General features: G+C 40.9%; 3 protein-coding genes across 5 annotated transcripts in view; 1 reads left to right on the top strand and 2 right to left on the bottom strand.

Annotated features, from left to right (window-relative positions):
• LOC110987238 (cysteine-rich motor neuron 1 protein-like) overlaps positions 1-7,079 on the bottom strand; it is a 45,115-nt gene extending 38,036 nt beyond the window's left edge. Inside the window, exons 1-2 of the mRNA XM_022249801.2 lie at positions 5,870-7,079; positions 1,642-1,789 (exon numbers count right to left, since the gene is read on the bottom strand). Of these exons, the coding sequence (XP_022105493.2) occupies positions 1,642-1,789; positions 5,870-6,374 (653 nt within the window). The 5' untranslated portion in view covers positions 6,375-7,079. The remainder of the gene's footprint in view (positions 1-1,641; positions 1,790-5,869) is intronic.
• cdk7 (cyclin dependent kinase 7) overlaps positions 1-7,832 on the top strand; it is a 72,697-nt gene extending 64,865 nt beyond the window's left edge. Inside the window, exon 11 of the mRNA XM_022249780.2 lies at positions 7,458-7,832. The gene's annotated coding sequence lies outside the window, so the exon portion shown is untranslated. The remainder of the gene's footprint in view (positions 1-7,457) is intronic.
• Positions 7,833-11,271: 3,439 nt separating this feature from the next.
• LOC110987210 (ADAMTS-like protein 1) overlaps positions 11,272-14,586 on the bottom strand; it is a 109,055-nt gene continuing 105,740 nt past the window's right edge. For all 3 annotated transcript variants that reach the window (XM_087136430.1, XM_022249744.2, XM_087136431.1), the window contains exon 21: positions 11,272-14,189. In XM_087136430.1, the coding sequence (XP_086992556.1) occupies positions 14,089-14,189 (101 nt within the window). In that variant the 3' untranslated portion in view covers positions 11,272-14,088. The remainder of the gene's footprint in view (positions 14,190-14,586) is intronic.

The raw sequence follows: 14,586 nt of genomic DNA, 5'->3' as shown, positions 1-14,586 counted from the left end.
GATAGCTCCTTGTGTCTGCATTTGCACACAATTGTGCCGTACTCTGTATTCTCGACATCAGAAAAGAATTACCGCCAACAGACTTGGAAGATGAAGAAAAATTAATCCACTACGCATGCAAGTAAAGAAAAACTGTCAAGTGATCATTGTCAGTCACCAAAGTAACACCTAAATCATATAGAAAACAATGTGAACACTGTTTAGCACTTGTTCATTGTGTGAAGAGGCATGGACGGAACTAGGTTATTTACAGTTCTAAAGCTTGTATTCTCCTGCATTTCCCTTTTCAAAAATATCACAAGCGAACAAAGAACTGAGACAATAAACATGCACATCGCATGTGCTGCCAGTAGAATGCACAGCGAAGCAATATCCATACGCCAGGTGGGGCCTATGTAAATTGGGGAAGTACAACAACCACACCATTGTTCAAATTTTGTGTTGTCTGCACTGTAATTGCAGACAGTAAAATACAAAACGTGCGGCGTACGGCCAGACGCCTGCCTTGTTATTTTTGTTCTGAAGTGATCATTTGTTGGTGAGTCTTCTTTTGCTTCGAACAAATAGATACTCCGTTTGGAAAGTGCTCTTTTATGCGTCTCGAAACAGCTCGCCGACGAACAAAGTGCGCCCATCATTCAGAGAGTGTGAAACCTCCTGTGGCTAAATACGTTTTGCGCAATCATCGCGACACCCAATTATTGATCTTTGTGGGCCAAACAAAAAAATGGCCTAAAATATGGGTGACCAGAGCGAAGGATAAATAGAGGGCCGCATATACCTGCCAGGAAAGAGGGTGTTTTCAAGAGCACGGCTGAACAAGTTCTGTACCTCTACTCTCATAAGTTTTCCACACTTTTCTTCAATCCTCTATAGGCCTACAGAAATAATATTTTCATTATGTGTGTTTCATCAAAAAGGCAGCACCTCGATGGTTCTTGTTAATTTTTGGGTGTTTTAACCCCCTGCTAAATTGTCAATAATTATTGATATTTCGAGATGTATAACTCGATGAGATAATTTTCATCAAATTAACAGGTACACTATATACATGTAAGAGGCTTCGTATTTCGACTTGAGACTTCACAAGTGCATTATAGGATCTTTACAGCTCCACACACCACGCATGTAACTCGGTGATGAGGACGCACGGGGGCTTGGTTCAGTATTAATGGGGGCATTGCAGGGCAATAAATGTCGTTGGAAGACGAACTGGATTTGTACAGTTAGAAGAGCGCAGGCGCAGATTCAGACCACTATCGACGCCTTGTGGGAACATTTCAAGGTGGTGCCGGGTTCATCATCATTGTAATAACTAGTCATGTTCCTGACACAAACTCAGGAGAGGGCAGTGACTTCCGGAAACGCAAGATACGATACGTTATTTTGTGTACCAACTGGGCTGTTACTGTTGTTAGACAAAAAGTATGTTTCATTCCATCCATCAATGCTTGAATAAAAAGTTGAAAAGAGCAGATTTTAAGGCATTGTACACAGAAAATACAACTTTAATGCAAACAGACTTGGCAGTATTTCATTCGTCATCTTGACGAAACAGCTCGTCAAAGTGACAAGACATGGACCATGCTATCTCATCACTCAGCTGAAAAATTCCAGTAATGAAAAGGGGAAAATTCTTACACTGCGGAGCATATAGCCTTCCTGTCGTTTGCGCAGAACTCGGGTGTGCACTTGGGTCTACACTGCACCTGTTCCAACTGACCCTGGTCACTGATGGCGAGGGAAGGGTCAACGGGCGGTAGACCGGGCTGGGAACGCTCCAGGGGAACTGCAGAAGATGTCACAACCAAACCATGGCAATTAATTACTAATATTTCTTCAATTAAGGTGAATTATGTACAAATAGTCGAGTTATTGAACGCCCAAAGATAGCTTACCCGACCATTTGACAAACAAGTCTATGCATGAGCAATCTTCTTGTCCCGCATTTCAGCGATTCATCCTGTACCCCGCGATTAGATACCGGTAGGCCTACAAGTTTGGCAAAATTGCCCAATTTTTTTCAAACGGCATACCCCTTTACAAGATTGCAGAGGTTTCAATTGGGGAAGCGGCTCGTTCGATAGATATATAAGATCTAAGGGGTGTACTATGTACGAAGATGTTTACATCGTGTAACAGTAATGTTCTAAGAGCAAAAAGGTGCTTCCAACGTAATTTGCCGGATATTTGGGGTATGGAGTCATTCTCGAATCATGGGCAACCGAGGCTGTGAGCAATAAATGCGTAAAGGAATCGGTGGAAAGGGGACCTTGTTGTCCCTGAACCACGTCTACCATGTACGAACCCTAATGTTACCTTGACCTCGGTCTGTACATTCATGCATTCATTGTGTGGGGTATCTAGGTTCCGTGAACGTCTACAGTCTGGATTTCAATTTCTTAAGCTGTGCTCGGTCGAATCCATGTTAAATGGGAAACATGTTTCAGTGTTTATATTAATTTCTGCGACTTTGGGGCTTTGATGTATCTTCCTCTCATTTTGTTACAAAGACCATCAGTGGCCTGGCTAGAAGTACATGTATCTTTTTTGTTTCAGGCGACAGACAGTCCCCTCTTCGGTGTTTAAAATGCAGTTTTAAAACGATTGTTCATAAATTGTTCCCCCAAATTACAACAGCGATTAAGAGTCTTCGACACAGTTTAACTCCGGTTCCAATAGCCTAACACCGTGTAGGGCCTAGCGAAACTCACATAAATGCTTTAGCCCCAAGTATACAGACACATTGTATTTTGTATTATTATGGGCCTACTTGAAAAATTTCTTCTACGAAAAATGAAGTTCATGAACCGACTTTATGAGCTGTTATGCTTATACAGTACATTGCCTTTTGTTTCCATAAAGCGTGCGTGACTGTGGAACAGGAAAGTGAAGTTTCCTCCAATTAGACGGAACGGGGTTCTGTTCTGCCTCTCCCGCGCCCTTAAAGACGAACCCTGGAATCCTGCTACCAGCGTTTCGCGTCGAGATCGTTACACTCACCACAGGTCACCCAATTGAAAAAAATACCTGCCTAATTTTATTTGAAGCTATTTTAAATATAGCCTCGCAAGCTGAGATCATCTTGGGAGTTGGTGGGGAAGTTCACCCGTAGACCTGTATTTACGGTCTGTACCGTACAATACTGCAGTGCAGCTCGTATTCGAGTAAAGGGCCTTTGTCATGTCCAGATTGCTTTATATTTTCCATTTCGTTGGATTTTCTCGTAATTAAGAGAACAGGCTATTAAATTCATAACTTTCTTTTGTATTGCGAAAAAAGTCATGTAATATTTTCTATTACTATACAATCTCATGAGGTATGTATAGGCCTAGGCTTATATCAAGGTGCTACGTGTACCTACGTTAATTTGTGCATTTAACCAGACACCAGTCAGTACGCAACCGTAAATGGTGAACATGGTTAACTGTCTGTCATGACAGCAGGTCAAATATTTGGTATGGTGTGAAAAGACGAGTATATGTAGGCCTAATATATAAAGTTTCTCCGTAGGCCTACATTTCAAACTTTTCGAATGGACATATTTACAAGAATGAATTTATTTGTTCAATCAAGGTGCTGAATTTGCCATCCAAACAAAGTATCAAAGATTGGGTTCACTGAAATCGAGCAGTGGTTAGATTATTGAAGGGGAGATGGTTCAGTCTATCATGAAGACAACACTTGACACTCTCGAAATGGGATGCAGCTGGTCATCTGGGAAGACGACTTGGAATTGATGCAAATATTTACTGCAAAACTGGTGGAACCCTCATTTCGCCCGAAGCAAGAAAGTCAGAAAGGGAAGCAAAACTTGTAGCACGCCGTAGAAAGCAGGACTAATATATTATTTCCTTTTGACTTTGCGGTGGAAGAGTGGTGTTTGTTTAACCTTTCCAAGTAAACCTTATTGTAACCAGTGTATGTTTTCGCTACCACTGCCCTGAATTCGTCTTGAATTTTTTTTTAAATGTCACAATCGGTCCTTCCCGTTTTACCTGGAAAACGCGACGCGTGTCTCCATAGTTCAACTCAAAGACAATTTTTTTGTAAAACATTATGTGCACAGACCACAATTTAAGATACCAGTGGCTACAAGCCTGTTTTTACCTTTTCCTTTATAACCATCATTTGGGAAAACTGGTCTTATTTAGTAGTCTATGGGAAATTCATCTCTCGTTTTAAGACGACACGGAGGCAAGTGTCTTTTTCTCAAAGTGAATTTGCAGAAAAACTCTTGCTCAAGCACTTTCTTTGAATTTTCATGAAAAAAATAAAGCAGAAAATCAGCGTGTTTTTCGTGTTTTTTTGTGGGGGGGTTAGGCTTTTTAAAATCAATACATTTATGTCTGATTTTGGAAGAAAACGCATCACAGTTTCCCATTTTTCCTCCCTTTTTCTTGAGCTAACTTAACACCCCCCCCACCGCAGGCTGTGCATCTCATCCGCTTTCAACATTAATTGTCAAACAAGCCACCAGCGCCCTCTAATTCTCTCTTGATGATGCGTTGATGGTAGCTTGGCGGGGGAAATTCCGCCAAGCTAACGTCTTCACCTGGTAGTGTCATCTTGTTAATCAGTTTGTCATTTCGATGTTTGTCAATTAAAAAAAAACCTTTTATACTCAGGTATTAAAATTAAAACGCATAACCTTTTCGTGGTAAAATGGTGAAAAATATGTCCGAATAAAGAATGTCTTAGTTGACTTTAAGTAGGCCTATAGACGGGAGAAGAAGAACATTTGATGAAGGAAGGTTTATACTCTGCGATTGTCATTAGAACTATAATGATATTTGTTCGACAGCTGTTTCGAAACTAAAGGTCCATTACTTCTGTGTATTTTACGGAGTAACATAGGGATTCATTTTCACTGCAGAAGTCACCAACTGCAATTTTAGTTGTAAAAACACCCATAATTCAATCAAGCGATCTCTTCAGAATACAGTGTAAATCTATCCCCCAAATATTACGGCAGGGTACCATTGGGCACGGTTGTTGGTGAAGGTGGTTTCGAACTGTTAACACCCATATTGGCTTACATGCTTTTAATATCTGCGTCGGGCGGCGTTCCCCGCGAGACCTAAATTCTGCCATTTGACAGAAGAACCTCGTAACCTTGGACTTCAAAGAGAATGAGGGACAGTGAGGGAAAAAAATGACTACGCGGAATGCCAAGTATTCTCGTTACGAGTTTGGAACCGTGGAAATAATAATAAAAATGTCGAAGTTCTGTCGCTCATCAAAGAGAGAATCGAGAAGAATGCGTGCCAGTACGTTGCCACAACAACCACTTTAATACAAAAATTCCGAGAGAGCCTTGGAGTGTGATTCTGTGCGAATTTTAAAAAGTGTTTAGTAATTGAGACTGGATCCTTGGAGCTGCATACCGCTCTCCCGTTGTTCAAAAGATCTGGACTAGTTGACGGTCACGTAATGTGTTGGCATTTCGAAATATGAGCTTTAGGAAAAATGTTGAAAATGTTGCGTTGGCGTGACGTCGGTGAAACAAAGCAAATGTACCGCCCCTCAAATAGACGCGAAGAATTCATTTGATGTGATTAATTCAGATATTATACCCAAATTGGAAAATTATTCTGGCAATCATCGGCGGGCCAGAGAAAAGGGTTATGTTCTATACCAATCAACATTTTGTGACGATGATTAAACGGGTTCGTGTATACACAATAAGCTATTATTAATGACGCTATAGGCTAATAACATTACGAAGTAATTGGAGATGATTGTTTATGACTCAAGGTTCAATCGAAACTGTGTCATCTTGGGTTTTTGTTTATAGAGTCTTGCGTGTAAGTTGGTTCTATTAAAAATGCTAAAGGATTGGGGAAAATATAAAACTGGATTCACGTACTTGGCTTGCAGATGCCTTTTCTTTGGTCACGAGGTACGTCAGTTTGTACCCCCAGCATGACATCTTGGACGCACTCCAATCCCGCATCACAGCTTCCCAGGTAATTCCACTTGCCGCCGCACAGTTCGTCCTCCACCTTGAGGCAGCGTGGACAACAGCCGCAGATCCCCGCGCCGATACCCCCTTTGCAATTCAGCTTGGAGGGTTTCCTGGGATTGCAGTGGAGCTGTTCGCAGGGCGGGCAGCGGAGTTGTTCTACCTCCCTCCCTTTCCTCTCCCTGTCCCGGCTCGTGCCCCCTTGCCGGCGGCGACTCCCCCGGTCCCGTCCCTTCTCGGGCCCGTCGCGTCGCTGCTCGCGGTCTTTGCCCCGGTCCGAGTCGCCCCTCTTGCTGTTCTTGTCTCGGGGCTTGTTTCGATTCTTCCCGGCCTCGGTCGGAACAATGGCCACCGTGCCGATCAGCCACACCAGAATGCAGATGGTTGTTACAATCCCCGCCAAATCCATAGCAACAGAAGTTCACGGTGTTTTCAAGAAAAAAAATTGTTCAAATAAAACTCCAAAGAACAGTCATAAGTTCTTCTCAGGATACAGCAAGGAATCTAGATTGGGCTTCTCGACTGCAAAGAAGTAAAATGTGATTTGGATGAAATCACGTTTACTTCTCTATTTTGGCTCAAGCCTGGGCCTTGCGTTTCGCAACCAGTGGGCGAGGTTCAGTGCTCACCGTCAGCCACCACTTCTCCTCAGTTTTTCTTCCTGAATTGAGTCGGCAGACCGTTGCCAGGTTGCCGATCCAGTGGTCTCGGCCGAGACTCGTCAAAAGTTTCCCTCCCTGGAATTGACGATTCCCAGAGCGCCAATGAAAAGCCCGGGAGCGATCATCACCGACCAATATCAGAGGTGTGAAAACCTGAAATTAAATACTTTCGCTGCTGGACGAGAGGTTCCGCACCACTGACGACCATTGCGATGGAGTTACTGATGGCCCTGTCGAAACAACGCTACGTGTTTTACTCGCATTATAAAATCTAACACTTCACCATGTAGCACGTGGCTGGTTGGCCCAAGGCGGCACAAATTTGAACTCCTTTCACACGTGACTGCATTTTCATATTCACTTCAGTCTCTCCCTAAGTCACTCTTTCTTCCGCTCTGCAGTAATTTCCGGATATCCACGGCTAAACATACAATGAATAGAGAGTCCACGCCTAAAGAATCGTCCACCGTACCAAGCTTATGTTTACCCAGGACTGAATGAATGGCAGGGCCGCTTTGACGTCACTCATCCTTTAGCCAATGGAACAGCGCGTAAACTCACCGGCAGAGTTATTAATACATGTATTAGGTAGATTACTATTGGGCGTCTCTTAATTCTGGCAGTGACTCTTGTCCAATACAAATCCTTTGTTAAAACTGTTCACTCCCCCATCGATAGCAGTGATAGTCACTAACGTGGAATCAGCGACAGAGCTCAACTAGTAATCGGAGATTTGGCGAATGAACTGTTCTTAACTGATGATTAGCCTGCCTTTCGTTTGTCCGATCTTAGTAATACCACCTCATCTCTCCTTTTTTTTCTCGGTTTAGATGCAATCCCAGGAACCCTCGAGCGCCGACAAAAAAAAAAACAGTTCGGAAGAAGACACGGACGCGGAGTCTCAAGCCAGTTCGCCTTTATATTGCTTAGTCACTTTTGCAGGGAACTACAGAGTGAGGGCGGACTTCATTGATGCGATCGGGCTAAGGTCATTGCACTCTCACATAGAGAGAGAGAAAAAAGAAATATTTTAACAACGCCTTTTTGAATAGCTTGGCAAACCCTTTGGTGGAAATCAGTGTGATAAAACATAAAATTGGAAGAAAATGGACAGTAAATGGCCTGAAACTTTGGTTCAGACCAGTGGCGTGGTCCTTCGGGGACGTGGGATGCTACGGAAGCGTATTCCTGCCAACGCGAAAAAAATGATTTTTATCTCGTTTAAACGACATAGTGCTCTTTTAAACGAGACATCTGCATTTATGTCTTTTACATGAGATACTTAGTCGTGTAAACGAGATGAATCGTTTAAACAAGATAAAGTGGTTTTTTTTCGTCCGTAGGATGCGACCATTTTAACAGTTACGAAATATAAAAGCGACGTCTCTTCTTGGCTGCATGGTACTAGCACCCCAGCCCACTCCACTTTGAAATTAGTGGTGCGGCCGACAAAATGGTCCACCTGACAGCACAGTCGAGACAAGATATATCATTTGGGAACTGCTCTCCCGAATTGCTCAAACTTTAGCAAAATGACAAGTTTGGAGTATGTATCTCTTGTCGCCAAGGTCCGCTCCTTTCTCTCATCCATCTTGTGTATGTTTTTGAGTGATGGATCATACAGCAGATGAGCTCCGGGTACAAAAACACAGAAACCAAGGAGACGCGGCGCCAACGCAAGTTTCCGCTCATTTTATTTAAACAGAAATTGTATGAAGGGGGTTCGAGTGAAGCAGTTGCCGTACAACAGATCTCTAGATCTTCATCCAGTGACGCAAACAGAAGTGGTACAGATTGAGTGCCCTGCTGTGGCAAAGTGAAAGGAGACAAGACAGACACGAGAGATGGGAGTACGTCATCAGGGAAATGTATGAGCATGAACCTTGTCAAGTCTCATGGGACAGTGAAGAAGCTTGTCGTTATAGTGCATTGTGAAATATGCGAGTTGAAAATATGTTCAACTTTTACTAGATATTTTATATTACTTACCTTGACGTCAAAAATGCAAGTCCAAACCGGTGTACCATGAAATTTGGCCTGCGTTAAATTCGGTCTGTTCTTGTTCATCTATTAGCAAGTTCGTTATTTTAAAGCGCCAAGGTCATTCAGGAACAAAGTACGCGTGAGCCAATTTATATATATGGCTGCGCTGATGGGACAGATTATTGCTTGTGCGCCTAGCTGTTGCCAAGTAGCCTTGTACTGAGCATGCACTGTTTCAATACCGAGCTGGCTCATTGGACCCAAAACCCATTGGGCCAGTTTGTTTCACACAGATCTGAATCTCGACCCCGTCGCTAGTTCGCTCCATCCATTTTTGGGGTCTTTGAACCAACGACGGATCACTGATTGCGATCCAGATCCGCGTAAACAAACTGGCCCATTTATAAATACAAACCCACTCGTCCCACGCGCGCGTTTGTCACATGATAGGCCTTTTCACACTAGGCAAATCTCGGGGTTGAAGCTGGGTTGAAAACGGGTGGCGATTCACACTTGAACAATTTCAACCCTGCGTCAACCCCGAGATTAACTTCAACCCGGGCTGAAAATTGTTTGTGCTCATTTTCGGGTTGAACTCACCGTGATAAGCCTAATTCACACGAAACAAATGTGAAACAATGCTGGGATGAATGCAGGGTTGAAAATCCAATTTCAACCCAGGGTGCGGCCATGAGCTTGCCCTGGGTTGAGTTCAAACTGGGTTGACAGGCTGCAATGTGAAAAGGCCTTATTTTTGTTCGGTGAGCGACGCCATGTGCATTATACCACTGATTACCACTATAGATGTGGAACACTATTCTTGACACAACACCCGTACCTGCGTAAATCACTGTCTTCTGATTGGTAGATCGTTGATACATGTCATTGAATTATCCATTCTATTCTACAGGTATCATCGAATAGAGCTTGATTTCACTTGACTGGTTTCCGCCCCCATTTCCCCCCAGGAAGAAATAGAAAATAACGTAGGGACGGAAACCAGTCTAAAGGCTCCTTTCCACAATGCGCTGCGTATACAAGGTGCGTTCATGCGTTTCGTTTTCACGGATACGAAAATAAACTCCATTAACATACTGTCAACCGAACTCTTTGGCAGATTAAAATCCTCATCATTTCTGCTTTTTCAAAACAGAAATAATTTAATTGTTAATTGGATAGTTTTGTCATATGAAACCTGAAGTCTAATTTAGTAGTAGCAAACATCCATCCACTTCTTTTGATTGTGAGAGTTTAATTAGGCCTAAGTGCTGCCAAAGTTACCCTGTGGTTTGGGGCAACTTTTGCAGGTTCCTGAAATTTAATAAAAACAATAAAAACGGATAATAGCGGATATATATGTTTTACATATGAAAAACCCTTCGGGCGAAGCTTCCAGGTGTATTTTATGATAACATTACTTCCATAGAATCATTTGAGAGAATCTCATATCATTCATGTAGCTCTTTGCGAAGATATGACAACTACAAACAAGGGGGTGTGGCGTGTGCCAAAGTTACCTCAAGGTGCCAAAGTTACCCTGGTTGACGTTAACACACGTGTGTGTTGTGTTCGGGCGTCAAAATCGCCGGGGAGCGATTTTGACGGATACGCAACACTTGGCGCAAGTGTTGACGCGCATAGGAAATGGCCCCTTAGCATTGCAATGTACAAGGAGTGGGTAGCACTTTGGACACCAATCTGTTCCATTGTTGATTTACCCTAACGTGGCGCGGCCCCTGACGTAGCGCACTTTCATTTTTCGCTTCTTTTGCCTTAACGGAGTAATATTTTAAGCTCTAATTTCAAAATTTGTGAAATTTCATCAAACTCCTTGTAGGCCTATTCTGATTCATAAATCTGGATTTTACGTTCGGGCTACACAGTTTGGATACATTTTTATTTTGGCCCGATTTTCCGAATTTTTTCAGACGTGCAAAATGAACTCTTTTAAAAGGTGCCGCAAAATAGGACAAGAATTTTCGTACAAGCTTATGGATGGGTAGTTATCAACTTCAAATGATTTTGTAAATGATTATTTGTTTGTTTTTCAGAATTTGTCAAATAGGCCACGTTAGGGAACACTCAGCTGATTTCGACCAAATTTTCAGACGCCAACAGTTTCGGATTTCTAACTTAATTTCATGACGCTTAAATTGTTAACAAGGGTAAAGACCATGTAACATTAAGGTAATAGTTCCGGTTTTTAACCAGACGAGTTTCAAGTTTTTCAAGAAACACGCTCGGCAACGCTGTGTGAGGAAAGTTAGGTGAACGTCGACGTGCGTCTCGTTAAGGGTCTCTACTGTAGCCTACATACATGATGGTCGTTACTAGGCGAGTGGGACCTATTATTTTTGTTTTCCTAAAGAGGAGGATTAATGCAGGTATTGTATAAAAAATAATGTTTCACATTTGTGCAGTGGAAAGAATAATTTAATTCAGTGACAGCTAAAATGTTCGATTCCATTCGGCTTCGTCTCGTGAAACTAGCATTTTGTCTGTCACCTCATGGATTGATTCTTAAAGTTACACTCATAAACATTCTTGAACTATGGTTTTACGGTCAACTTCAAAGAGACGGTGATATAAGGTGATAAATTTTGAATTTTTAATGACCAACCTAAGGCAATAATCCACACTAAACCTCAAAGAATCAGACAATTTTACTGTTTCAGCATATTTCCTGTTTTATTGTGTAACTTTAGTCCAGCATGAGTGTACAGTCAACTCGAAAGTCAACAGCGTGAGGCAAATTTACCTAAGAAGCCGTCATCTTTTTAATCTAAGGTTTATAAGCAAATCTTGAAAAACTATTCTAACGATGTCGCAAGGCATTTCTGCTCGCTAATCTTGTCACGGTATACATTTCTTCATTTACGTGCCAATCTGTCATCATGGGAATAATTACTTCGTCAAATTTTCTCCAATGCTTTAAGATAAACATTCTTTTCTTCCATTCAATTTACATTAATTAAATTAGCCTTGCATCGTTTACAAGTGCGGTTGCTTGGTACCACACAACATTTGCTGCAACTTCCTCGTCCCCAAAAAACTGTTAACACAGAGGGCGCTAATCATCTCAAAGCTGTTCTCTTGTCTTCATGTTTATAATGAATAATAAAACTCGAGTTGTTAAACCCTGTGCTTATTTTTCACCTTGCATCATAGTTAATTTTTGTAGTTCATGAATTAAACACAATCATAACATAGCAGGGCATACGTGTAAAAAATAAAAATTCATAAACATTTCTTTTCCAAAAATACTTTTAGGTCCTACAACAGCAGTAACCACGTAAAATAAACAATTTACCAAAACACTTCTATACTTGTAATGGCAACTTTTTGATGTGTGTCTATTCCAGTATAGACGGACTTATTGACAGTAAATTTACAAATTTAATCAGGGTGGGGAGAGTTGCAAGAAATACTTCCAAACCCTTTGTCGATTCCAGAAAACCTAACATTATGTACTTGGACCTCTAGCAATTAATGCTGTTGCATATTTACACACATAAATACAAAATGTTAAAGGTCGCATTAAGCTGGCAGAATAAATATATCTGTACAGAAACCACTCTTAATGACGAAATATTGAACTAACTAACCAGTAGCTCTAAGTTGATTCGGCTAAGCATAAATATACAGCGAGAATATTGTTTTTCTTTTAATTAAAAACCAGTGAAAGAAGTTAATGTCGCAAAGGATTAGAATGATACCTATAGGCAAAATGATGTGCATGTTAAATTGAAAAGGTGTTCATTATTGAGTGAAATCCAAAACATTTGTTTTTGGTCCTTTGTAAATTTATTAATATTTAGTTATTTTCTGTTAACGGGTAGAACACCTCTTTCACAAAATCAAGCGATAAAGAAAAGAATCAATACTATAAATATACAAAATTTCAGTCTTATTTGATTGAAAACCAAACAGCATCAATGGGACAAGATGGCAGTCTTCTTTATTGTCTTGAAAGATTCAAATTAAATACATCTGTGGTTTTGCTCCAAGAGAGCAAAACAGGCACTGACTACATTAACCATAATATGTGACCTGTCACCACAAAATGAGCTGAAAGTCAGAATTGTCGAAATTGAGATATTGGTATTTTTGACTTCAGCTGAAAAAGAGCTTTCTAGTGGTATAAACAGTAAGGTGACAATGTGACATTTTTCTGGCAGCTTTGCGTCTTTGTTTCTGACACTGATTCAAAATTTCTGACCAGGCATGAATAACGCTATTGTCAAACTTGGTTAGAAAATGACATTTTTAAGTATCCGATTGTGCTGACAATTTGGAATTAAATAGAAGGGTTCTCTTTCCAAATATTTTTGGCTTTGAACTGCCACAATAAGAAATAGCAGAGATTGGCTTTATGCTCATTTTGTAGAGATGGGTTACATATAACGGTGAAGTTTTACACACTGTTGAATTTGTATGGCACATACAATATTAACACAAAGTTGGAACCTAACACAAAAGCTGACCTTGGAGTAATTGAAATAAGTCTACTGTCAGGAATGGCCAACTTTCTTAACATATTTATATCTTATCAAATTGATGGATCAAAGGACAAACCAAGCTTGATTGTATCTGTATGTCGATTACAATGATAGGATTCAAAGACACCAGATTTTCTACAAAAAAAGGACATACATGTAATTAGAATTGATCGTTAAATCCTACTGCAAAATGAAGATTCTTTGAGGTTTGCCCACTCAAATTGAAAAAAACAAAACAAGAACAAACAACCTTCCACCAAATCCACAGACATTAACTTGGTTAATGCGGACAGCGTACAGCAACTGCATGAATTTTATTACTTGCTAGCAGTCTATAATTTATTAAACATATACAGCACATTTAACAAAGAATACATATTAAAAAACCGAACGATGAAACAATGAATCTTCTCAGAGTACTGCATACAAATATTCACCTTCTTCTCAATTGAGCCCATTTCAGAGGTCGCCTATTCAGATTCTTGGAAGTAGTGAACTACCTTGTAGTGACTACTGTGAATTTCATTTGGCAGATCTAAACGTGAATATGTTGAAAACAATCTGACTTCCTCACCAAAAAACACAAAACAAAACAAAACTGACAGCATCTCTCACGCCACGCACAATCTTAAAGGGCGAAATTACTAATGAAAATTACCGAAATTCTGGAAATGTTAAGCCTTTTTAAGCAGATGTCCAATTACGCCTTGCCAGCCATGCAGAAAGTCAACAGGAGTTTTGGTAAATTTCAAAGTTGAAATAAATCACAGGCCAAAAAAAGTTGCCTTGCTTGAAGATTCGAAAAGCGCAATCCGTTACTCCATGCTTGACTACAAGAACTGCACACATTTGCCCAGTCTTCAAAAGATGCTCTTGAATGAAAAGGAACATTTTGGTCCTGCAGCATTTGGTGCACTGGCATAGCCAGACCAATATTATGGACCACTGGACACATCTGTGGTGTCTATCAAAGATGTTCCTACGAGCAGGTCTTACAGCAGGATAACTGATAGGCACTTAGATGACACTTGTTCATCCTCTTAACGAGACTGCAGAAGGCAATGCTGTCCTCACAAGTATCTGTCAGAACCAAGAAACAGAGAGAGTGACAAATGCTGCAGTGCTGAGTCAAATCCATCACAAGTCCATGCTGGTCTCTCATGAGTCATCTAGTCTTAAGGCCAAGTCACAACCATTTCAAATGACTTGACAAAAAGCATTTGTTTGTCACTGCTCACTATGTTACTTACATGTATGTGTGGTCTTGTGAAGGGATTTGTGACTGGACTAAGGGTGGGACGTTTAAATGGAACCGCCCCTTTTAGAGGTTTGATGTGTTGAACAATCTGACGTTCATTTTTTATTGTAAACGGTGCCTGTAAAATGCAATCTGATTTTCAGAACACTTTACTGCTCGGTCATATCAAAGGAAACCATGAATTCATTAGCGGAACTTTGTGTCAACCATTTATTTTCA

This window comes from Acanthaster planci, linkage group LG05, assembly GCF_054643075.1.
Source record: "Acanthaster planci isolate LZ-2023a linkage group LG05, COTS_SCS, whole genome shotgun sequence".
NCBI lineage: Eukaryota > Metazoa > Echinodermata > Asteroidea > Valvatida > Acanthasteridae > Acanthaster > Acanthaster planci.
This window is presented reverse-complemented; position numbering and strand designations above follow the sequence as displayed.